Source organism: Drosophila arizonae, chromosome 4, assembly GCF_054131065.1.
Source record: "Drosophila arizonae isolate 15081-1271.41 chromosome 4, UAZ_ARI_1.0, whole genome shotgun sequence".
NCBI lineage: Eukaryota > Metazoa > Arthropoda > Insecta > Diptera > Drosophilidae > Drosophila > Drosophila arizonae.
The window spans coordinates 21,425,028-21,452,734 of record NC_142924.1 but is presented as its reverse complement, the minus strand read 5'-3'; the positions used below and the strand labels follow the sequence as shown (position 1 = coordinate 21,452,734).

Sequence of the window (27,707 nt, the reverse complement as noted above, 5' to 3'; positions counted from 1 at the left end):
GATAAGGATCTGACATCTAAAACAGCAGTATCATCATCAACGAAGACCGTTATCGCAAAAGACACATCAGACGTAACGCAAGTACAAAGCAAACTGTCTGTATCTGAGAGCCTCAAATCTAAGGAAACGACACTAGCTTCACCAATAATTCTCTCCAAGGATCAAGGGAAACCATATGTAGCTCAGAATCTGAAAGCTGATCTACCAAAGGAGCAAGGTAAACAAGATAAGGATCTGATATCTAAGGCACTGGTATTACCACCAACGAAAACCGTTACCTTAAAGGAATCATCAGAAGTAAAGCAAGTGCAAAGCAAAGGAACGCCACTAGCTTCACCAATATTGAATCAATCCAAGCATCAAGCCAAACCATATGTAGCTCAGAATCTGAAAACTGTTCTATCAATGGATCAGGGTAAACCGAATAAGGATCTGATATCTAAGGCAGCGGTATCATCATCAACAAAGACCGTTACCCCAAAAGAAACATCAGAAGTAAAGCAAGTGCAAAGCAAACTGTCTACATCTGAGAACATCGAATCCAAAGGAACGCCACTATCTTCACCAACATTGAATCAATCCAAGAATCAAGGAAAGCCATATGTAGCTCAGAATCTGAAAACTGATTTACCAAAGGAGCAAGGTAAACAAGATAAGGATCTGATATCTAAGGCAGTGGTATTACCATCAATGAAGACCGTTACATCGAGGGAAACATCAGAAGTAAAGCAAGTGCAAAGCAAACTGTCTGTATCTGAAAACATCAAATCTAAGGAAACGCCACTACCTTCACCAATAATGAATCAATCCAAGGATCAAGGCAAACCATATGTAGCTCAAAATCTGAAAGCTGATCTACCAAAGGAGCAAGGTAAACAAGATAAGGATCTGATATCTAAGGCAGCGGTATCATTATCAACAAAGACTGTTATCGCAAAGGACACCTCAGAAGTAAAGAATGAGCAAAGTAAACTGTCTGTATCTGAGAACATCAAATTTAAGGAAACGCCACTACCTTCACCAATATTGAATCAATCCACGGATCAATCCAAACCATATGTAGCTCAGAATCTGAAAACTGATCTACCAAAGGAGCAAGGTAAACAAAATAAGGATCTGATATCTAAGGCAGCGGTATCATTATCAACAAAGACTGTTATCGCAAAGGACACCTCAGAAGTAAAGAATGAGCAAAGTAAACTGTCTGTATCTGAGAACATCAAATTTAAGGAAACGGCACTAGCTTCACCAATATTGAATCAATCCACGGATCAATCCAAACCATATGTAGCTCAGAATCTGAAAGCCGATCTACCAAAGGAGCAAGGTAAACAAGATAAGGATCTGATATCTAAGGCAGTGGTATTACCATCAACGAAGACCGTTACCGAAACATCAGAAGTAAAGCAAGTGCAAAGCAAACTGTCTACATCTGAGAACATCAAATCCAAAGGAACGCCACTAGCTTTACCAACATTGAATCAATCCAAGAATCAAGGAAAGCCATATGTAGCTCAGAATCTGAAAACTGATCTACCAAAGGAGCAAGGTAAACAAGATAAGGATCTGATATCTAAGGCAGTGGTATTACCATCAACGAAGACCGTTACCGAAACATCAGAAGTAAAGCAAGTGCAAAGCAAACTGTCTACATCTGAGAACATCAAATCCAAAGAAACGCCACTAGCTTCACCAATATTTAATCAATCCAAGGATCAAGGAAAGCCATATGTAGCTCAGAATCTGAAAACTGATCTATTAAAGGATCAGGGTATACCGAATAAAGATCTGATATCTAAGGCAGCGGTATCATCATCAACAAAGACCGTTACCACAAAAGAAACATCAGAAGTAAAGCAAGTGCAAAGCAAACTGTCTACATCTGAGAACATCGATTCCAAAGGAACGCCACTAGCTTCACCAATAATGAATCAATCCAAGGATCAAGGCAAACCATATGTAGCTCAAAATCTGAAAGCTGATCTACCAAAGGAGCAAGGTAAACAAGATAAGGACCTGATATCTAAGGCAGCGGAATCATTATCAACAAAGACTGTTATCGCATCGGACACCTCAGAATTAAAAAATGAGCAAAGCAAACTTTCTGTATCCGAGAGCCTCAAATCTAAGGAAACTCCACTACCTTCACCAGGAAAGTATCTCTCTGAGGATCAAAATAAACTCGACAAAGATTTGACATCTAAAACAACATCATCATCAACGAAGACCGTTATCGCAAAAGACACATCACAAGTAAAGCAAGAGCAAAGCAAATTGTCTGTATCTAAGAGCCTCAAATCTAAGGAAACGCCTCTGCCTTTACCAATATTGGTTCAATCCAAGGATCAAAGCAAACAAAATATAGCTCAGAGTCTGAAAGCAGATCTATCAAAAGATCAGGGAAAGCTAAATAAGGCTCTGATATCTAAGGCAGCGGTAGTATCTTCAACGAAAATTATCGCAAAGGACACTTCTGAAGTAAAGCAAGATCAAAGCAAATTAACTGATAGTCTCAAATCAAAGGAAATAGTACCAACTTCATTGAAGACGGATCTTTCCAAGATCCAAGACAGCCCTGAGAAAAAAGAATCTAACAATGTGATATTGCCTCCAACGAAATCAGATATTTCAAAAAATAATACATCAGGAGTCATCCAAAAGATATCCGAATCTAAGCAAGGACAAAACCAATTATTAGGGCCTACGGAATCAAAGGATCAAATGAGTACATCTGTAGTTGAGAGCCTGAACTCTAATGAAAAGGAATTGCTCTTGATGAAATCAATTCTTACAAAAGATGTATCCAAATCAAAGGAAGAGCTATCTAAAGTTGAGAGTGCAAAGTCTAGCGAAACGGTTTTACTTTCAACAAAAACAGTTACTTCAAATAAGATTTCTATACCACAGCAAGGCAAGGAACTTATGCCGAAATCTGATCTGACGGATAGTAAGTCTTCTGTACAGCATGACCCAACAAAGCCATCTCTTGCTGTAAGTCTGAAGTCTAGCGACGCAGTCCTGTCAAATGAGAAATCGAGTCAAAATCTAGAGCAACGGAAACTACCTGTATCTGATAATCTAAAATCTAAGCAAACGTATTCACCTTCTACAAAATCGGATCTCTCAAAGGAGCAAATCAAACCAGGTAAAATTGTGGATGTGAAATCTAACAAGACGGTAATACCCTCAGAGAAATCAAACCTCTTCAAGAACACGCCAAAACCAGAGGACAAACATTTCAAGCCAACTGTAGTTGAGAATCTGAAGCATAAGGAGAAGCAATTATCTTCAACGAAGTCGGATCCTCTGATGAAGCAAGTGCAAAGCAAACCATCTGTAGATGAAAATCTCAAGGCTCAGGAGATGAGTCTAGCCCAATCGAAAGCAGATCTCTCGAAGACTACGTTAAAAGCAGAGCAAAACAAAACCAAACCAACTACGGGACTAAAATCTAAGGAAACAGTAGTGCCAGCCGCAATTGTTGATCTCTCTAAAGAAGCATCACAACTAAAGATGGTACAAACCCAACCAGCTGTAGGCTCGAATCTAAAATCCAACGGAAAGGTATTATACTCAACGAAAACGGATCACTCGAAGGAACATGACATTCCATCTGCAGCTGAGGCTCTGAAGTACATTGAAAACCTTATATCTTCCACACTATTTGATCTTTCAAAGAACGCATCGGCTTTAAAGAACCTACAGATTGTGTCCAAAGCAGAAAACATAATTGTGCCTTTGGAAGACGCGATTGACTCGAAATGTAGTTCTTTACCTAATGGTGCTTTTATAAGAGATCCAAATCTCTGCGCTAAGTTTTATGTGTGCTCTAATGGGCGTGCCATACCTCATAGTTGCCCGAATGTTCTCTATTTCGATATTAAAAAGAAGGTCTGCAATTTCCCCAGCCTAGTGGACTGTACGAGTGACGAGGATTATAGTACAGCTCCACAAAGTCCTTTGAGCCCGACCGATGATTCTCCATCCGAACCAGATGATTCGCCAACTCCAGATTGTAGTTTATTCCCAAATGGCGAATATGTTAGGCATCCAAGATCATGTAGCAAATTTTATGTCTGCGCCAATGGAAAGGCCATCCCTAGACAGTGCCCCAAAGGTCTCTACATAGACACTGAGATAAAATATTGCAATTATCCCAGTCGCGTGAGATGCACAATCGAGGTTGCACCCAGCCCAAGTATTTCAGTTATTACAGGCACAGAGGTCAACTGTATCAATAAGAGAGATGGAACCACTATGCGGGACTCGGAGCTCCACAATAAGTATTACGTTTGCCGAAACGGCACTCCAGTTACCCATTTCTGTGACCCAGGGAAATGGTTTGACCTTAATCGAGGGGTCTGCGACCAGAAGCAGTTGGTCGACCACGACCCATTAGTGCCCTGGCTCTAATTTCTTTAATGAAATAACAGAATGTATAACTATAAATGCATATAAAAGGTGTAGGGTTTTGCTATTTGGATATGTATAGGCTGCGATATAGTTATGTAAGCATATATATTATATATATTATATTTGGCTAGGCTGTTATATATAAACATATATATCCAAAAATCGAAAGAGTAATTCAGCTTTCGTATTATATTGCAAGGTAATAAATCATATTCTAACATGATGAGATTTATGCTCGCAACATTTATAAATTTATTTTACAGAGTCTTTTCGTTGTGGTAAACACTAATCGAATCAGTAACATCTTGATTAATTCAATTTTCTACCAAGAAACTTGCAGACTCCCTGGTAGACAACACGGCGTATGTTGCTTGGGACGAGTCCTTGAAGTGTGACGACAAATTACAGCACATGGAACAAACAACTGCCAACTGAGGGGCGGTGGGGTGGAGGAACGATGGGTCGGATGGGCGGATGGGGCAGATGGTGCGGAGGGGGAGTCAACATGAAATCGATTTTGTTTCAGGGAAATTCACGTGACAATACTTCAGCCAGACATTTTAAAGGCGCAGCGATTCGAGTTACATATTCGAAGTGATAAGAAGTGCCAACACCTCATCAAGAGCCACCCCGGAACAAACCCTTGTCACGCTGACTGGCTGCTGCCCCATTACAAGGACATTTGAAAATACAACATTGAACGACTCTAATTTTTCAAATATGAATTTACAATAGCTAGTCGAGAATATTAGAATGCCTTTATGGCCCGACCCCAATTGACATTGTTAGGTTAGGCAGCGCTGTAAGGGTTTATTTGCGAATTAGGCGCCAAAAACTTGAGTACAGTAAAATAGTATTATAAATGCCACAGACAGTGAGCGCACAAAAGAGGAGTCCCACAAAGAGAGAGAGGGAGAAAGAGAGAACCCAAACGGTTCATGGGGTGCGTCCAACTGGCGCTCTCGATGGTGGTTGGTCGGCATGTTAGCGACGACAACGCCGGCTATTGTCAAAATGCAGCCAAAGGTCGCAGTTGGTTTTTGTATTCGCTTTCGCATTAAGTGACAATTAAATACTAGATTCGCGAGTGTGCAATAATTGATAGTGAAATGTTATCGAAATGGAAACGATATTGAGGAATAAAGTTTAACAATTTACCGTTTCATGCGAGGCCAACGCCAATGCTAACAATGACGCGCTGCCATTTTCAGGCATCGGCTATGCGGCTATAGCGCCATCTCGCTCGCACCGTGATACAACATTCAATCGATAAGCCTAACAGAGGACTGCCAACCTAAGCAGAAGTGTGCAATGTTAACTGAGCGGCCATTGGGGCTAGTGACGAGTAATCACATTCGCAATCGCAGTCGCAGCGTCAGCGTTGAGACGTTCAGTCGGAAGTGTGCAAGCGCCATTTGAAGCGCCACGAAGTGTGAGTTCTATACTTGGTGTGTGTCCTGTGAAATGTGAAACTCTAAATGGGAATGTGCATTAACAACTACATACAGAGAAGCGCACAGAAACAAACACACAAATTTGCAAAGTTCATAAAAACAAAAACGAAAGCCCAGTGTAGGGCGCTCCAGCTCAGTTGCAGTTATATATAGTGTGAGTATTAAAAAAATCTGCATTTGTCATCGGGCGTGAACTTAGGCGCCATCCACGCAGATAAACTGCTTGGCTGAAGCTTCTTTAATTGTTGCTTAGCCAGAGCCAAAAATACGGCAAGCGACAGTAACAATAACAACCGCAACAACAACAACTATAGCGAACTAACATAAAAAAATTGCTGGCAGTGTAGTAAAAGTTAATCGAGAAAGTAGCGAGTAAAAGCACCATATAAACCCTCTTGCCAAACACACACAATGCCCTGCAGCAGCAGCAGAGGCAGAAGCAGCGACAGAGACAGAGGCAGAGGCGGTGACAGCGACAGCGACAGCAACAGCAGCAAGTGCTTTGTCGCTGTTGAGGGTTGTTGTTGTTGTTGTATTGCCGTTGTAGTTGTAGCCGTTTATCGTGTGCGCCTGTGCCAGGGGGTTGCTTGGTTTCAGTACGACCATTGCATGTGTATGTGTGCGTGTGTGTGTAACGGTTAATCTCATTCATCAGAGAGTCGAGTTTTACACATTTTTACGCTTGCGAGTATACTACGCTGGCAACACGAACATAGCCGATGATTCGCTCGCTCACTGCCCCCACCACCAGCACTCACGACTGCCGTTAACAGTGCTCTCTCTCTCTCTCTGGGCGAGCTGTAAGCGCTGCTCAGCGGCACTATGTTAGTATTGCTATCTCGCTTACGCGCTCTGAGCCAAAGGCGTAGTTAGTGGTCGATTTTAAAAGTCCTTCACGTAGCGACACACTCGCATGTATATGCGTGCCTGCGTGCGTGCGTGTGTATGTGTGCGCTGTAAAAGTAGTGTCAAGCACTGCACATAGGTACATGCATAATTACATACTACAATATATGCTAAGAGCAATACATACATCTGTACGATAAAGATGACTTGTATGTGTGATTTTCGTAGCCAGGGTCATGGTGTATGTATAATTGAATATGATTCTGGTGCACACACACACTCGCACTTGAATTGTTTTCTGCGGCAGGTGCGAATATACCCAATTTGAATAGGCTTATAGTTTTGGCCCATATACGCATATATCTATATATGTTTGTATGTGCATATGTCAGTATGCTGTGTGGATTCGCACATGCGTATCCACAGTCGTATTAATCATTAAGATGACCTCGACCCTTTCTAGTTTCTCCTCCTGCCCCCACCCCGTCCGTGCGGCCGGCCGGCCAGAGATGCTTAATATGTCGCCTGTCAGCTTTTGTGCTGCGCTGGGCACAAATGAGGAAGCTGCCAACTGTTAACATAAAAATAAATAAATAAATGTGATTGCGATTGCGGTTTGTTGTTGCGGATTTGTTGACAGCTTCCCACCCACAAAGCCAAGCGCCTGCCTACTGCCACGGCATTTGCTATTAATCTGTCCAGAACCGAATCGAATACATCTTTTTTTTTTTTTTTTTTTTTGCATATATGTATATATTCGTGTATATACATATAGAAATACATATATACATATATAGTTTTGTGCTGCTCTTAGTGTCGTTTGTATCTGGGCTTTGGCATCTTGGGATTGCCCCAGTTGTCACACGTTCGAGCATCTCTAAGCCATTTTCACATACCGAACTGAACCCCATTTTGTCATCGTGCACAATCCTATCTGCAGTTGTATCTGAAACTCATGATTTGGCACTTCTGGCGCTCAAGGAAATAAGCGATATAAGTGGCTTCCGAGATTGTGCGGGGGATTGTTAATCAAATATTGACAGCGAATCAGCGTGTTGAACAACATATGCTAAGAGCAGCACAAAAAAACAAAAACAGAAAAAAAGGAATAAAATGGAAGATAAATCTGGTTGACATCATTATACAAAGAGATCTAAGACGCTTTACAGATTGTTTAGTCTTAACGCTTTAATCATATATGTATGTGTATATATACATATGTATGTGTATGTATCTGTATGTATGTATATGTATATGTAGAAGATAAGTAGATAATGTTTTGTCTCTGCCAACTCTCTTTAACTTAAGTGTATACGTCTTCTATGTTTCGTGTGTAGTGTGAATTGTCCCTTATAGAATAAACAAATCAGCTAATTAGAAAGGTATGAATGTGTAAAAAGTGGGTGTAGAACTCGGCCTTTATTGGCCGGTGAGCACCTGCCAGGCGCGTATCTTGTTGTCCGAGTAGCCGGCGAAGAGGGTCTGGCCGTCTATGGACCAGGCCAGCGACAGGCATTGCGGCAGATCGCCCTTTGCGGTGGGCGTAACATCCTCCAGCCATAGATCGAATGCGGCCTTTTTCGATGCCAAGTCCCAGACGATTATGGAGGAACCACAGGCCACGCAAAGCCAATAGCGACAGGGCGAAAAGGACATGGCATTGACCACATCGTGATGGTCGAGCGGATACAGATTGCGTCCGTCACTCAAGTCCCAGAAGAGCACCTTAGCATCCTTGCCGCCCGACGTGCACAGCGAGCCATCCGGCGAGACGGCCACCGTCGAGAGATAGCCAGTGTGGCCATGATGATTGTTGCGCAACTTGCAGTGGGTCAGGTCCCACACCTTGACCGTACGATCCCAGCCACAGGAGACGATGAGGGGATTCGAGTGCTTGGGCGAGAAGCGCACGCACGATATCCAGTCGGTGTGGCAATCATCCGTAATGGTGTACTTGCAGTCCGCCAGTGTGTTCCACAGCTTAATGGTGCGATCCCGGGACCCGGACACTATTTGGCGATTATCCGGCGAGAAGGCAACGGACAGCACATCCTTCGAATGCCCCTCGAAGCGGTGTGTAGTGGCGCTGGCAGTCAGATCCCACAGCCGAATGGTGCGATCCCACGAGCCGGACAGCGCGAAGTTGCCATCCGACGACAGCACCACGTCGCTGATGAAATGCGAGTGGCCATAGTTCCGCTTCAGCGTATACCCATAGTTGTTCTGGCTCTCGCGCGTCAGGCGCCAAACGATGATGGTCTTGTCCCGCGACGAGGAGACCAGCAGGTCCGGATCATACGGATGGGGCGCCACCTGAGTCACCCAGCCACTGTGGCCGGACAGTACGCCAGCTAATTGAATGACCTCTGGCATTTTTTTATTTTATTTTTTTTTTTTTTTTCTAATTTTTTTATGTTTTATGTTTGAAATGCTTAACTGTAATTCGGTTTCAGTTAATGCGACGATTGCTTGATTCCGATATTTTGTTGAGCCTAAAATCCTTTGAAATGTATTTATATTTTTCAAATATTTTTTTATCAAGTTTGAATTTTGTTAATTATATAGAATGGCATTTTAATGCGTAGCGCCCTTTGATATTTGTTATCCTCTTTTCAAGTCCTTCGAAAGTAACCTTTTGTATTTGATTTACTTTTGGGTAAACGCTTAATTCAATTTTCACAAGAATATTTGTCTCTTTTGTTGGGCCTTACTGAGACTGCGTGGGTGAAGATTAAATCAGCTTTGTAGAAAGCCTGACTGAAAAATACCCTAACTTAGTCTTATATTAAAATGTAATAGAAATACATAAATAGATTTGGTATCAATATCAAATATAGATATTATGCATAAGTAATAGAGAATAGATTCCCACAATTTGTCAATTTTTTAAATTAATTTGTATTATTCAATTATTGTTAAATTAATTGGTATTCATTGTACTTTATTATAGAATACATTCCTTGCAATTAATCTATTGATTAATCAATCAATACTGTTACGTCATAGATTGTATACCCAATAAGTACTTATAGAGATTATTTATAGATGTTTTATTTATAGATTGTTAAGATGAGCCTTAATTAATTTTCAAGTGGCCAGCAGACAGTTCTTTCTTCATATTACACTTCAAAGACAGTAAACATGTCTTCTTCTTCTTCTACTTCTTTGTTGGTCCTTTCCTGTTAATTCTAATTCAGATTATTTATAGCTTTTAGACATCTTTGACACTCGCTCTTCCACACCTCAGTCTAGCATAATCCAGGCTCACTGTGTGCGCCGTATTTAAACATAAATAGTTGGTTTTGGCGACCATCTATCAATATTTAAGAGTTTGACAATTGTTCTACATTATTTTGGGTTTCACGTAGAACACAAATGCTTCCGCCGTACACTCCGCTATTTAAGGGCGATGACGTAAAATGAAAAATGACGTGAAGCAGGGCAAGAGCTTTGCCAGACGTCGGTGCCTGAACAAAAGCAGCAAAAAAAAAAGCGAGGGAAAAGGCAAAGGAAAACAGTTAAAATTGCTTTAAAATGCATAAGTGCGTATGTAGTAATGTGTGTGTGAGTGTGGCAGTGTGTGTGTGTAATGGTATGTGTGAATATTGAGCGGGCGCTGGCCAAAACAATGCGGCTTTTCGACGACTCGCCTGAAAAATTACTCATACGGCAATGAAACACGAAAGCGTGAATGTGAGTGTGTGTGAGAGAGTGTGTATGTGTGTGTGTGGCGCCAGCAGCGCACTGTTGTTGCTGGCTTCGCTGCTGGCAGTCGCCATTCAGCAGACAAATGGACATGGCCAAAGACGGGTGGCTAGACTGACGGGCAGACCGAGCGGGAGGCGGGAGGTGTGACGGGGCGCGGCGCGGCATGGCGTGGGAGTTGGGTAGGGTACTGGAGGGGGCCAGAGTGTAGGTGCTGCAAATCGAGACAGAGACACCGAGCACGAGTCCTTTTTGCATTTTGCCGGCGAGTTGTTTAGGGTGCATGCGGGTGTTGGATAAAGTGTTGCCAGCACACATAAAAACACTTTGACGTTACATATAAAGTAATTTCTTTTGTTTACTGGAGACCAGCAGTTAATATACGTATGTATGTGTGTGAGAGAGTGTGTGTGTGTGTTTTTATGTTGCCTCTCTCTCTATCTCGCTCACTCACTCACTCTGTTTTTTGTAGATTTAATGTACTGTTCTTAATGGAAATTTCGTGAATATTCAGTGTAATGCGAGAGCTACAGCGCTGATTATTATTTTTTATTTATAGTTTTCCCTTCTTGGGTTCCGCTCTTTGATAAATGTATATGACATGGTTTTTCAAGGTACTTTTTATGGGCCTTTCTTATGTTGAGTATTTGTGCTAATGCATTACAATGGGACCATGAATTGTTAATACTTAATGGCAGTAATCTATCAGCCGATAATACTTTTTGAAATATGTTTTTTTTTTTTTTTTAATGTTGGAAATGGAAATTCTTATATGTATATTTCCCACATTAACATATGTTTTTATTCCTTTTATTAGTATAATAATGTCTATTCAGAAAGGCTTTCAATATCAGAAATTTTAATTAATCGTTCATCACTTTATACAATTTTATAGAGCTCGATATCCCTTCGAAAGCCTTATTCAGTAGAATTTAAAAATATTTTAAAATATGTCCAAGCTTATATCAAATTTCTAAAGCTTATACTGCTGGCGGTGACAATAAAAGTATTTTGTTAAATCAATTTGAATCAAATATCGAGATTAATCTAATCTTGAAAATGAAGACTTAATTAAATCTAGCTGTTCATGAAAATAGTAAATGTAGCCCCTTCTATTCTTAATATCAATAAAAGGGGAAAAAAACATTCTATATTATTTAAATTATGTATGTATTATATTTTACATATTTGTTTGTATAAATATTTACTTTGGATTCATCAATTTAGGCCTGATAGCTAAATAAACATATAATACAACAATAATGAAAATGTATTTGTGTGCTATGCCCTTCTCTACCATTCTCATAAACTAAACTGAAGTACGCACGCTTACAGGTATTCCAATTATGTTTTAATAGGCTTTAGAACTTACACATGTTTTCACGTGTATATATGGCGCATCATAAATAATATCAGTTTACCACTAGCAATCGTACATATAAATATATATGTAGCGTGCATATATGGAGACCTAAATAACAAACAGGAATGAAACTCTAAAGCGATGGCCCGATGAAACCCCACAGGGCCATTAATTGTTTGCTACTCTACAATTTCTTCTTCGTATTTGTTTTTTATTTTTTTTTTTTTTTTTTGCTTTGTTCGTTTAGCTATTGTGTGTTTCCATTTTGTGTGCCATGTTCTACGCACCTAGCACACACACACACACACATGTCAGTTGTTTTTGTTGTTGCTATTGTTAGTTTTGTTTGTTTCGCCTGGCTAAAGCCGCTTTAGACGCGTTGTTGCTTTTGGGCCTTTGTTCCTGTTTTTGGTTGATGTCGGCTGTCGGTGTTTTGTAATTTATGCGGCTTCCCCCAGCTGCAGGCCCTGTCCCAGTCCCAGTCCCAGTCGCAGTCGTAGTCGCAGTCCATCAGCCACATCAGATCGGAGTGATATAACAACAATTACATTTTACGCTCTTTTAGGCGCCAAGCGAACCAACTGACAATCGGCCAGCTTCGGTCCACTGTTGGCTGAGAGACTATGTTCCATGTTCCCATGTTCGATGCTGGAGCTTATATACTTTTTACCTGACTGCAACTTCAATTTACACTCATTAGTATGAAATGGCCAAAAGAGCTGTGAAAACTACAGCGAACAATATCCATTGACCACGCCAAGCAAATTGGTTGCCATGGCTGCAAATGCAACAACAACAGCAACAACAACAGGTACAACTATAGCAACAGCAGCAACACAACAAAGCTCAATCTGATACCTAATACACATTTTAGCCGCTGAGTGAAATTTGGTATTTAAACGTTAGCTCTTACTTTGTTTCACTTAGCCTCAATCATTAACTCTAATTATCCCTAATGAAAATTGCTTTCTGTTTACTTTTATGCACTTGCCCGAGGCCAATAAACTCATGGCCAATACTAAATACTATATGTGTAACGCATTCCAGCTGAGATCTTATCAACAGCTAGAAAATTGTTTGTGGTTCGTTAAGTGAACTCGGCTGAGCCTTGATTTAGTTGCTGATTGGCAATGAGATAAGCTGATAAGGGAATGCGAAATAGAATTATGAGCAGCTGTAACTACGTAGTGAAATCACTATATTAAGTAATTTAGATGCAGTCTACAAGAGATAAGAATGCAGCTTAGGGGGTCAACATGGGCAGGCGTGCCATTAGTGATCTCTTTTATGTTAATGAGTTGAGTATTACGTGCTATTCTGCGATTCTATAATTCTGTAATTCATATGATCGATAATGGCGCCATGAGAGACACACTCTATGTCATCTATTCTCTAATCAAACTTCGTGGCAGACCATGACAATAGAGATGTAATACATAATTTGTAGAAGAATAGGGATTTTTATATTGGCGGAAAGTAGTCCTTTAAAACGAATGAGCGACGATCAATGATATATGTCATATATCATATAAATAATTCTCATAAATAATTCTGGGTCTCTCAACGAGTTCGTTAAATACGAATGGGTCAACTCAAGGTCAACTCAAGGCGCTCAACAGAAAACAAAAACGAAGTGAACCGAAGTATCTTGCTCACAGCGAGATCTAGTGCTAGTTATGTTCGCATATGAATATGAATTAATATGTTATATGTAAATCTGATTCTGCACGAAAGAGACTGCCATTTTTTATGAGATCCTCCCTATGCCATTAGCCACTGGCATGATTTTCCTTTCAATTTAACAATGATCTAATTCTTCATTCGCTCAGCTGTAGTAAGCGATTCATAATACGTTGTAATACATTCAGATGATTTAAAAGAGACCTACACCTTATCTGGCGGCCACTCAGCTTATTATTATTGAGATTTAGTTCAGTTCTTTACATAAAACATATAGTTTTATGTTTCTTACTTGAATCTCATTCTCTGTTGAATTTCTACACATTTCATAAATAGAACATTTCATATTTTTCAAGTGATACTTGGAATATATATATAATTTTTTTTATTCGAATTAGGCTGCCACAGTATGCCAAGTAGTGTAGAATAACAATAATTTGGTCAAGGCAACTGTGCTGAAGCGTTAGCCAAATTCAATTGCCTAGGAAAATAAGGCTTGCAGCCAAATTTGGCAGTCAGCTTGGCGGGTAGAAAGAGAGAGAGAGAGAGAGAGAGAGGGAGTGAAAAAAAAAACTATAATCAAATTTAATTAAAGGCGGAATTGGAACGCTCGAAGGATAACAAACAGTGAGCGTGTATGTGACACATCTAAAGTCCGAGCCATGAATGGTCCAGCAATAGAGTGGGAAAGAGATGGGGTGCGAAATGCTGAGAGAGAGAGAGAGAGGGAGGGTAAGAGGGAAAGGAAACTGTGTGCTGCAAGCAAATAAAGCACAACAAAATATGTGTGATAATTTTTTTTCTACGGCTGCTGCTTCTGTTCCCGATTCTCTTGCTGCTGCTTCTGGCTTCTCATTATTATTTTGCCTTTTATGTGGCACAAGAATGAAGTGAGTGGGCATGCGACGTGGTGTGAGGAGGGGCTCGAGGTGCACGCCCCGCCAGCGACCCGGTCTGCTCGGGGCTGCCGTTGATTTCTAATGTGATAAACTTTTGATGGCACAAAGGCGCAGCTATGCCAACCAGCTCTCCCGTAGCGCTCGGCCTGCAGCATGTTCCACCTCCTTCTCCCCCCTCCGCCGTCGGCCTCCTCCCGGCTCTGCTAAAGAAATTATTTTATGGCTGCAGCTGGGCTGAGAGCGGACGGAGGCTCTTTAAAATCAACGCTAGTTTCTTATTACCCAGTCATGCAGTTGAGACTTGTTATTACCTCAAACGCACAGGCGCTCGTCTATTGGCCAGCTTCGCAATAAAAACTATGTAGGCAGCGCTGCGTATACGTAATATCTCATTTGCTTTTAAATGCGCATACGACCCGTTGCTCCAGGCACGCCCTGGATGGCCGGAATGGCCGCTGGCATTTGAATAATTTTATGCATCGATTTTTCGATTCGTATGATACTTATGAATCGCTAGCCTCGCGGAGAGAATGAGAAGAAGAGTGAGAGAGAGAGGGAGTGTGATTTGATATCTGTGGATTCTTATGAAAAAGCATAAAGAGCCGACGCGAGATAGACGTAGAGATATGGAGATTAGATATATTATACATATAATATGAATAGCTTAATAACTGTGAATATCCTTGATCTTTGCTGTGACTGCGCAGAGCTAAGAGAAATTTGGTATTTGACTGTGAAATTCTTGCGAACAAACTTTGCTTTGATTTGAATTTCATAGCTCAAGAGCCAGCGAGCGGGAAACACAAAGAAGTGGAAAATGGAAAATGAGAACAAATTTGTATTCAATTCTAAATAGCATAATATCTTTGTGGCATCTTGTGAAACAAATAATCAAGAGCTGTCATGATGTGAGATGAAGAAAGAGAACAAGATATTTAATTGTGAATAATGAAAGGAATGGAATATGCTTTAGATATAAGAGAGGGAGGGGGAGAGTGAGAGAGAGGAATAAAGTTTTAATTCTAAAAAAAGAAAATTAGAACATACATAAAGTAATTGATATTATTATATAGATATATATATAGATTATAATAATTGCTAAGAAGCCTCACATATATCCTATGTATGTACATATATGAAACATTATATATATAACTCTTTACTTCTATTTCCATCTGAGTACTATATGCAAGGCATTTGAAGTGTAACCCTATTCGAAAGCTCTTAAAATTGATATGCTAAGATTACTTTTGCCATCAGAAGCCAGAGATGGGCCTGAAAAGTAATGGAAAGTGTTCACAAGCTCAGTCAGTCGTACATAAGTTATTGAAGTGACATTTTCGAATACATTTTCAGTGTTTCGCTATTGGAGAATGGCATTTCTAATTGCTGTGAATTTTCCCGTTGTTTTTCGCTTTGCAGGCTTCGTGATAAATGCAGCAACTGACAATTAATACGGAAACGGGCGAGAAATGTGTGAGCGAGCACTTGGCTGAGCATTAAAACATTGCGCAGCGGGGAAACTCATAAATGAATGCTTTTAATTGCGAGACGTTTGCCCGCACAAATACGAGCAGAATAAAAGGAATAACGCTTGCCAGATCAGCATCAACAAAAACAATAACAACAACAACAGCAACAACAGGAGGAACAATAACAACAGCAAACACTTTGTCCAGCTGCAGCAGCTGCAGTGAAATTTGTGAAAATCGTGAAAATTGAGACAACAGACAATGCTGCTGATGCCAACGTCGTGTGGCCCCGGTCCGCCAGCGGTCGCATACGCCGTTGACCCAAGCTTAGCGAACGGGCACACACGCAATCAACAACGTAAGCTGGTAACGACCCAAGCCAGCCCAGCCAGCCCGATAACAGCAACGGGAATGGGAATGGGAACGGGATGGGCAACAGCCACGGGCATTCCCAAATGGCTTCTAATGCTCCTACTGCTCTTTGCCATTGTGGCCCAAACGCCGCAGAGCCAAGTGGCCGCCGAGAAGAGCAAACACTGTGAGTATTTACCACCATTTCAATATATACATACATACAATAAATATATAGATATATATAGATATGTACGTTTGTCTGTTTGTATACATTTTGGCCAGAAGATCGAAGTTTCGCACAACTTTTACCCTTGTTCTGTGTCCACTTGAATTTCGAAAAACAATTTGTCCCTTCTCACAGCGCTCAACTTTTGTGACAAACACAGCAAATAATTTTGTTTCTGCGAAAATAAAAGTTTATATTTTTTTTTGTTATTTATATTGAGGAATGGGCGTATCGTTCTGACACTTTAATAATTTGATTAATTTTTAATACGGAGCTGTACCCGGAAAATTTAGTGGAATGAGCAGTTGAAAAGTTAAGCAAGAAATGCTGTGAATGTGGGTCTGTATACATATATTTATATGTATTTTATATGTAAGCAGCATAATGAAAGAGAGTTTGAAACAAGAAAGAAAACGTGTCAGGCGATATTTAATGACAGCTCAAAGCTTAAAGCATGGAATGAATCATATGCAAGGAGATACACATTGGTTCATGAATAGATTGTTGGATAGAATGTTGAATTTATGGATGATGTAAAATACGGATATATGAATAGCTTCGATGAAGAAGAGATACACACATTCGTATAAGTACATTCGTACATTTGCATGAGAATAGATATTTTTCGATCCCATATATACATGTATCGTATGTAATAAATTAGTAGAATCATAGATTCATAGATTTATAGATTCATAGATTCAGAAATTAATAGATTCATAGATACACGCTTTCATAGATTCCTATGTAGATTCATCGATTCATAAATTCACTCTTTCATAGATTCATCGACTCATAGATTTATAGATTCATCGATTCATTGAATCATAGATTCATAGATTTATAGACTCATAGATTCAGAAATTAATAGATTCATAGATATACACTTTCATATATTCATATATTCATCGATTCATAGATTCACTCTTTCATAGATTCATAGATTCATCGATTTATAGATTCATCGATTCATTGAATCATAGATTCATAGATTTATAGATTCATAGATTCAGAAATTAATAGATTCATAGATGCACGATTTCATAGATTCCTAGATTCATCGATTCATAGATTCACTCTTTCATAGATTCATCGATTCATAGATTCATAGATTCATAGATTCATAGATTCACTCTTTCATAGATTCATCGATTCATCGATTCATAGATTCCTAGATTCATCGATTCATAGATTCACTCTTTCATCGATTCATCGATTCATCGATTCATAGATTCATCGATTCATTGATTCATAGATTCATCGATTCATAGATTCATAGTTATAGATTCATAATCAAAGAAGACATGTACAAGTATATACATAAGAAAAACTAAGATAATTTCTCTAAAACAAATATCAATTTACAATCTACCATACTTCCACAAGAAATATCTAGAGGAATATTGTAATATGACTATGTTCAATTTTCAATTATAAACTCTAATAGATTCAGCTAATTGTATACTCGTATAGAAATTGAAATGCTTTTCGAAATTGAAATGCTTTGTGTTTTGCCCCGAGCAATTTGAATGAATTTATCCTTGAGCAAACAATCGACTTGCCGTAAGGCGAAACGTGTTGACAGCAAGTCAAGCCAAAGCAAATATGAAACATTTTGTCATTTTGACTCGCTTACATTTTATTATATTTTTGGGTATGCTTCTTCATTTTTTGTTGTCTGCTATGGAGCTCATGTATCAAAATATTTGTATACAATTTGTATAAATTTTGTTGCTTCTCTTGTGGCAGAACAATAAAATTTCATCGAGGAAATGTAATAAAAGTGCATGAAAATGTTGTTAAAAAAGCGAAAGCAAACAAACCAAAAGAGAAAAACCAAATGCTGCCACTATAAAGTAAACATTGTGTGTGTGAGTGTGGGTGTGGTTGATGTGTGTGTGTGGTAATTCATTCACATTGTACATATTGTTTATGCGAAGAATAAACAACATATAAATGCGATTTTACGATGAGCAGGCAACCTGCATACTAAACAGCTTGTCATATACACACACACACATGGGTGTGCGTGTGTGCGTGCGTGTGTGTGATGGAATGTCTGAAGATATGTGCTATAGCCGCAACGTTGACAAAGCCCGACACATTTTAATCAAAGCTGCAATAACACAAAATCTTCTGCATTTGAGTTCGCATTGTACGTCAATAAAACAATTGGAGTGTGAACGACTTTATCGTACCCTATATACAAATTAACAACAAGCTACAAAAAGCTCAAATTCAAATCATAAAATGTGTGCTTAGCATTTTTATAAAAATAATAAAAATAGCATAGAGGCAAATTGTAAACAATAAAATAAGAAATAAATCAGCGCAGTTAGCTCATAATGAATATTAAATATAAAATTTACTGTGATTTATAGCTTCATACATATTAATATAACTATATATACATATGTGGATTCTTTTAATGTCTAAAAATTAAGAACACATTCGATTACAAATGCTAAAATTATCAAGAAGAAGAAAAGTAATACGTAAAATGTACAAAATCCAGAGAAACTACGAGAAGAAATTTGATTAATCTAGATAATTTTACATGAACATTATTTATAATATAATTATTATTAATTTTTCTGTTTATTAAAAGAATTTTCATACTGAATAATAATGTATAAATTATACAATAGTAATATATGTATATATATTCTTAGCTATATGTTATTAGTTATTAGTTATTAATTGGCGCCATCGAAATTTGATTTAACCAAAAAAGATATCTAAGCTGTGTAAGGTTGGTTGTTTAATTAGGAATTCATTTGATTTGTTGCATAATGAGTTGCTTGCACAGTCGTCAATCATTTTACTCACACGCGCACACACACGCACACAGTTGCAATGTTGCTGGCAACTGGAATAAAGTTGCTGAAGCGTTGCGAGGCTTCGTCGATGACGACGAAAGTTGTTTGCCGCAAATTATTTCCGTATTTTAACATTAAATCATAATTAAAAATTTCAAGTAAAACAACTTACAACTCACAGTCGTCGACGTCGACTGCGCCGCCCGCTGCGACAGCGGCAGCAGTAAAAGTTTGCGCTGTAAAAAAGTTGTTGCCTACTTTTTTGGGCATATTTCCGGTTGCTGCTGCTGCTGCTGCTGCTGACTGCTGGCAGCGCTGCTTGCTGCGCTGTGCGTTTCTAATTGCAGCACCCTTCCTCTTTGGGTGACAACTCGCTGTTGTTGTTGTTGCTGTTGCTGTTGCCTTTCTTCCTTTTGCTCCTTTCCGGAGGCGACATTTAAACAACAACAGCAACAGCAACGTAACAGCCATGCTTAGCGCTGCTGCGTCTGCTGTTTGCTGTGGCCACAAGCACACACACACATACACACTTACGCACACACACACATGCTTTTCTCCCGCCTCTGTTGGGCATCCGCAACAGACTTGCGGCTTACGTGGCGTACACTTAATTTTCCCATACTCATGCCCAGGCTTGTTTTTTTTTTCGCAATGCACTTGGCCAAAGGAGCTGCCACTGCTGCTGATGCTGCTGCTGCTGGCAGCGACGTCGGCAGCATTGAAGGTTTCCTCAACTCGTTCAACAAAATGTTGTACAAAACTTTCATAATTAATTTCATGTTAAGTGGCATTGCGAAACGTACGTAGGCAGTTCCTGCAACTCCAATTGCCTCAGTGGCTCTGCTGCTGCTCCTGCTCCTGCTCCTACCTCTGCCTCTACCTCTGCCCCGCCCCAACCATTTACACATCGTTTCGCCACAGTCTTTGGCTTCATCTCGTTTTTTTGGTTTTTGTATTTTGGGTGAGCCGTTGTCTTTAATTTGAATTGTCATTTCCTGTCTCAAACACTCAACGCCACTCGCTGGCTGCCCTTGTAGCGGTCTGCCAGGCATCCGGCTGCCATGCCACGCCCCGCTACCAGCGCCGCCTCTACCTCTATGCTGCTGGTGATGCGCACGTTCAACTTGATTAGCGTAACTTGTAATGACTCGCACGAGCTGCGAGTCGGGGCAAACTTGTTGGCCCGGCCAGTCCCTGGTTCCCCATTGCCAGACATTCACTTACATGAGTAAATATGTTCACTCACCGTGTGTGTGTGTGTGTGTGTGTCAGTCTCTTGTATTTGCAAGTGGTTTTCATAATTACTTTGTGTGTTCACTTCAAATTATCTGAGGAGCACAAGTTGTGCCTGTGCTTCAGCTCTACGCGTCTCTGAATATTTGCTGTTATACCTTGTCTCCTTCTCCCACTCCCACTCGCTCCTCTCTTCTTCCTGCACGCTGTGACTGTTTCTGTGCCCAGGCATGTTATGATTTGGGACTTATTCAATTTGCTAAATGTTTACCACATCATCGCATTATAATTAAGTTTTCAGCAATGCACAGAGTGCTAAATGTGTGCAAATGTCTTAAGTTCGCATTCGGAAACACTTTAATCGATTTCTCTGTAAGTGGCATTCGTAAACGTCTGTATCGCTATATACTGTTGATATAATCAATATCAATAAAGATCTTATACTTGTAAATACCTCAATGATTGTGGGCTCATATCAAACAGTTTGATCGATTTCTCTTTGAGTGGCATTCGTAAACGTTAATTAAATTTTAAAGCGATGACTTTTATCGTTACCGATATACATATTTCGATAGTTGCATGTTAAATTCGTTAGCTCACATAATGTTTAGTACTCTATTGTATATACATATTGATTCCTCTTTGTGGGCTATTCGTAAACGTGACTGAATTGACTTCTAAATTATCGACCTATAAATCGGGTTCTTTTAGTTGTATGTTCACATGTTAAATTTGCATTCCTTGACATACTCCTATCCATTCCTCTTTGAGTAGTATTCGTAACTGTCTCTGCTTTGATTGTCGATGCTGATGATTTAGTTATTCATGATGCACATATGTTGAGGTCTTAAGCTCGCGCACTTTCTGGAGAAACTTTCCACATTATTGTCATTCCTATAGATATACTAACTAGATAATTTTGCTTCCTTGTCCTATGTCCTATGTCTTTGCGTGGTATTCGTAATGTGCGCAGACTGTTGAGGCATATACGAAACAAACTTGTGCTGTTATCTTTATAGACAGCTCGTTATTTTCAATGAAAACTTAGATGGCAACTACATATACGCTTTGCTCTGACAGTTTCTCATCTCAGCTGGAATGGCATCACAAGCAATCAGTATCTTAACGAAATAAACTTCCGTCTGCCGCCCCTCTCCCAGCGCACAAACAATTGTCTCGCCTTTGTGCAATAATACGAGCATTACACAATTTTTATAAAATGGGTCACGTTGCCTGGCGATGCAGGGCGTGCGAGGCTGGGGCGGAACGGGGCCTTCCTTCTTCCTTTTTTGGCAGACTCCAATAGCCGCTGATGTCTGATGGCTGCCTGCCAATAAAATTGTGAGAAAAACAACTGTCGACGACCAAGAAATGGCATAAAACTTTTGCTTTTTGTTTGCCATAAATATGAATGGATGGATTTAGGTCTCGGCTCTGAGATGAGGCGGTGGATTGGGGTGAGCTCGGGCGGCTGAGGAGCCAGTACCAGTTGCCACTGCGGCACATTACAGACTCTGACCCCAAAAGAGGGGCTGCTGGGGCAGCTGCTGCTCCTGCTCAGCTGCCCCCGCACGTGCCAAGCTGCACTGCAGCAGCAGCAGCAGCCAGGGATGAGGATAGCAGGTCGGGGAGGTAGTTTAACATTATGACAGCTTTGCGGCAGCAATAAATTTTAATTTCATAAGAATCCATCCGCATACGAATACGAATAGAGATTTGCAACATGCCACAGCACTTGGTGTGCGAGCGCAAACCTTTTTACATGCCACAGCCTGATTTATACGCTCTAAGCGGATTTTCGTTTCAAAATTGACAGCCTTAAAAAATTTATTCCAAAAAAAAAAAAAACATCGTTTTCGATTGGCTTTGTTATGGTAATGCTTCAATTTGAAAAAGAATTTTTAATGTTATTTAAATTTCAACAAAAAAATTGACAAAAATTTTCGCTTGATTTGGAAAGGTTTTAGATTAACTGAAAAGTATTTTTTTGCAATGGAATTCATTAGCTATATGTCTATAAAATAATTATTGATTGATATAGAAAACTATATCTTGAAGTGTTACAGCTAAAAAATGTTAATTTTATTAAAAATAATATTATGAGTAAGTTAAAAAATATATCAAATAGTAATTTATTAAATTTTATTAGACAACAAAATTTCGGAATTGTTACCAACGATATACATATATACATACATGTATATATATATACACGTCCTCAAGAGGCACGTTACCAATGCAGAAAAACTATATATTCTGAAGTAGGCAGCTTTTTGCCCTTTAGAGTGAGTGTTACTTGTTGAACATAAAATAGAAAACAATACGAATATGTTGATAAAATACAAAGAAGAAGAAAAGCCGCGAATTAGTCAAGTGATTCTCAATTGATAAGGTGGAAAAACTAGTTCAAATACTATAAAATTTCGTACATAAATATATAAAAATAAATAATGTTAAAAAAAATATATAGATAATGTATTAAAGAACAAATGAACATACCGACGTAAATCGCAAGAGTAAAACGTCTCAAGATCTCTTCAAATATTTGAAAATTTTACGCTACCAAATATTATTGTAAATTACTAAACAATTTACACTTTCCCACACGTCGATGCTTTTCTACAAATCATTCGAGCCTGGACATATCTAGTACATGTACTTAATAGATTGATCTGTATTAGTCATGTTGAGAGTCACAAGGCTGGAAAATAGATTTGGTCGTTAATTCGCTTCACAGTTGAATGGAAAGATAAATGTTTATGTATGATAAATACATGGCTGTAAAATCAAAGCGCGAATGAAATCAAGCAAACCATAACAAATGTCATTTATGGCCAAACATTTTTGGCCCCGCACACACACACAAGCACAAACACAATGCCAATGGGCGCCAATCAAATAGAGAGAAAAGAGCAGCAGCAAAAAGAGAAAGAAAGGAGGAGCAGGAGGAGGTCATTCCTGCCTTTGCCAAATCGACGATTGATGCGTTTCGTTGCGAACTCTTGGCTATTGCCAATGGCAGTGCTACCAAAAATCCAGAAAGCCAAACAATAAATTGGTCAATTGTCTATGAATGCGATGTGAATGTGTGTGTGTGTATGGGTGAGTGAGTGTGTGTGTGTGAGTGCGTGTGGGTGGGTAACTGGGCATATCGGTCTGTGGGCTAGGATTATTTATCAATGTTTTCTGGTCAAGCGAGAGACAGTGAACTGTTATTATATAAAATCGATATGCGTATTTTCCAATTGTTTTCCCTTCTGTCAGCCGTCCTCAAAATGCTGCTCCACTCGCATCGCATTTTAATTGTCTGCCTCTGTTTCGTGGAAAATTGAACAATTTGTTGTTGATCATTTTAAATCGCAATCTAAATTCAATTCACAATTTTGCTGCTTACTCATTTCATGCGCACTAATTAGTTCCAATTGTTTTGCATACTCTTTTGTGTGCCGGGCATTGTCATTATGTTGCCTCATTTGCAAAGTAATTAGAACTTAAGTTAATGAGGTTTATCCAAATGTGATTAATATATAAGTGCCATACAATCAATCTATATATAAATATAAATTTCTGTTTTGAAGCTGGTGAAGAATATAGAAATGTTTCCTCTATATTGAATAATGTAATTGAATAAGTTATATTACTTCGACGCATAGGATGGTGTTGAATAACTTTAATAAAATTTCGAATTGTCTTAAACAAATATGCTAAACATGCGACTTAGCATGCAGAAACATATAAATATAAATTTTATAATAATATTATATTATTATTATACTATATAATAATATATTTCACTTAAATAAATAATACAAATTAAGAAGAATTTTTTATAATTGGAAAGAACTGTTAAAGCTTATATTACTTTCACAGCCGCTACAATAAAAATTTTGCTTTACTTATCTTGCCCTCTATAATTAAATATATAAAGTTACCAACTTCATAATACCCGCTCACGGCAAACGACACAACTGATAAAAGTAATATGTTGGTAGTATTTCCTTTAAGTATGTCCCCTATGTATTTTCTCCAAATATTTCCTCCAATTCTTTCATGTTCAGCGGATCGATTATTAAATAATTTCACACATTTCTCTTCACTTTACTACACTGCACAATTGACCCCCACCAGCCCTAGACGACTGAAGAAATGCTACAGCTGCTGCCCTTTATATAGGGCGACTTTCACTCAGAGCCTAGAGAGAGATCGTTGCAGTCGAGCTGTAAACGACCAATGGGAACACTCTCTGCTGCTGCAAGCATTCTAGCTTCGTTTTACTCAAATATAAATACCCAATGAGGTCTGCTGCTTATGTATGAACAACTTAAATGATCCTCTGCAGTTCGTCTACGTCTCTTAAATTTGTTCGGCAGACAGAGAGACAGTCGGAGAGGCAGACTTTGAGACAGACAGAGAGACAGATATACAGACATACGAAACGAACTTAAGCTCAAGTCCAGCCCTAACATTAATAGTTGGTGGCGCTCCCATACGAGCAGCCACAAAGCTCCTGAGTTGGCTTCCTCTCTCCTCTCTTTGTCTCTTCCTCTATACGTCTAGATTGACCCTCAGAAGATTCTCTAATCCAATCTCATCACTGACCTCTAACTGTAAAAATGTGAGCAGAAATTACTGGCTCGCTCTCAGACCTAATAATATAATCTCAAATGAGTATAGTAACTTATACAGAGCTAATCGTTCCACAAGAGCACTGCTATACCCCCTTTGCCTTGTGAGCAAGTGAATAACATCTTCAGCAGAGTCAATTGCTTCGCAAGAGTATTCAATCTTCGTCAGATGCTTTTCGCTACGCACTCAATTAGCATTAGCAAATGCATGAGCTCTCTTTAAATTAGAATTAGTTTATTCAACATATAGTCATATAGCTCGACAGCTGTCCAGATCATGTACTTGGAGCAGGTTTAGCTGTGGGTGGCTGGGCGCTAGCTCACAAAATAAAAGCAGGCTGCAAAGGCACACGAAATGTGCAGAACATTTCCTTTATGCTTTTCACTTAGGCGCGTGAATCCCTTTTGTAATCAAATGCACAGAAAATTCTATTCAACAACAAAAATGTATATGTATATATACATATATATTTTTATATATAATAAAAAAAAAAGCAAAAGCAAGTCCCAAGCCTCTTTCGTGTTGGCCCTGATGGGCTTTGTGTTCGGCGGCTGTGTTGTGGGTGTATCCTGACAATCTTCGTGTGCAACTGATTCTGTGTGTGTGCTCCACTTAGGCCTAGTGGACAACTCGAGCAGTAGCCGACTGGCACATGCCCTGTAAATCAAGAAAATTATTTCAACTTTGAATCGACCTTAAAATTTATTCTGCTATAAAATATAAATATATAGAATTGCTAATAATATATCTGAAGTTATTACAAGTTTACAGGGTATTAAAGCAGCTCTTGCGATAATAGAAATTCGCGTGCTCAACGAAACAAAGCAGCAAAATTATTATCGTGCCGTTCCCTGCTCCACCGCATCCCGTTCCCGCCCAGAAACTATTAGAGCCAGCGCCTAGACAACAGCGGCGAAATAAGTAAACAACAATAATGAAAACAACAAAGAAAACAATAGCGTAATAAACTAGCAGTAAAGAAAAACTTGAAAAACTTGCTCAACGAAAAACTAAAAGCGAACATTTTTGCTTTGTTTTCCCTTGAGTTAAGCATTTTAGCCACACGCAAAAGCAAACTCGATTTTTTTGCAATTGTTTTTGTTTTTGCTTTTGGAAATGAATAAAGAAAAATTATGTGCAAAATATTTAAGGGGAACAACAAAAGATAAAAAAAATTAAAAAAAGGTTGCCGAAAAGCCGGCGCAAGTTTAATTAACAATTTGCTAAGGAAAAGTTCAGAAAGCAAGTAGATAATCCCTGATAAGCCTCTCGGGACACTTTTACAAAAAAGAATTGTTTTAAATAACAGAAAATCAGAAAAAAAAAATGAAGTAAGCACAGCAAAGTTCGCTGAGTCTGAGATAAAGCGCACTAATTGAATATCAGCCTCGAGGGGCTTGTAAAAAGAAATACATTAATGTCGTTTTTTTTGTTTAGAGAGGAGAATTTGAGAAATTTAAATATTTCTCATTCAAATGAAATGTTTTCTATATATAATTGTATAGAGTTTGTACTACTTATAGGAGTAGTTAATGGATTTTGTATAGCAATTTGATTCTAATACTTGTGTGTATAGGGAGTGTGATCCATCGACTTGAATATGCTAAGCCGATGGTCTAGTTCCAGCATAAGAAAAATGAAACTATCGTTCGATAAGTGAACACTGCAAAAATATATATGTATATATATACAACAGCTGTGTCTGTCTCGACAGCCCTGACAGATTATATTGACGTTATTACCTCATAAGCTATCGGTCAGCACGATAGTTAAAGTAGGTCCAGTTCAAACTTCAATGCTTTATACAAAATATAACCGACCAATAGCATATACAAAGCCATTGATAGGACAGGATAGTTATATAAGAGCTATTAATTGTGACGATAGTTACCTCAAGACAAGCGATAATCACGATAGTTTTTGTGTTTATATAAACATTTTTATATATCTTTATATACCTGAATGTATTGCCTAAATTTTATATACAGAAAGCTGGGAACTCCAACAAAAACCACGAAAAACTATTATGAAATATGAAATATATTTGTATGCTAAAATGTAGAAAATACATACAAATACATTGTAAATGAAAACTCATAGTACATGATATATGTATTTAATATTATATCAATAAATTAAATATATTCATATTCAAATGATATCTTAAATATAGATGATACATACATAAACTTTAGCATATATGTATGTATGTATGTATGTATGTATAATTATTGCATTTGATGTCTAATTGAAATTCGAAATGAATTAAAATCAATTATCCCAGCTGTTTAGAACTTTTCGCAAAGCTCAATTACGGTCGTCCGCTGCTCATTTGAACAGTTATTCAAATTCTGTAGTTAATTTCAATGGCCTCGTCGACAGCTCCGTAAAAGTTTTTTCACTGTTTGGGCAAAGTTGGGGGCAGCTTCGGAGCAGTGTCAATCAGAGCCAAAGAACCGCCGAGCAGTTGGCAATGCAAGTATGCAAAATTGTCGGAATGCCAAACAGTCACACAAATAGGCAGCAGACAAAGAGAAAGAGAGAGAGAGAGAGAGAGGGAGAAAAAGACAAAGAATAAAAATCAGCAAAGGATTCGCTAATTGCCCAAGTGACATTG

At 38.8% G+C, this 27,707-nt stretch overlaps 1 protein-coding gene and 1 pseudogene across 1 annotated transcript in view; one reads left to right on the top strand and one right to left on the bottom strand.

The window, feature by feature from the left end:
- The first annotated feature begins 5,397 nt into the window (after positions 1 to 5,397).
- Positions 5,398 to 27,707, top strand: part of loaf (low-density lipoprotein receptor domain containing lost and found) — a 40,817-nt gene continuing 18,507 nt past the window's right edge. The window contains exons 1-2 of the mRNA XM_089468833.1: positions 5,398 to 6,021; positions 15,783 to 16,370. Coding sequence (XP_089324959.1) covers positions 16,094 to 16,370 — 277 coding nt within the window. The 5' untranslated portion in view covers positions 5,398 to 6,021; positions 15,783 to 16,093. The remainder of the gene's footprint in view (positions 6,022 to 15,782; positions 16,371 to 27,707) is intronic.
- Positions 7,884 to 9,246, bottom strand: LOC108614358 (small ribosomal subunit protein RACK1 pseudogene; annotated as a pseudogene).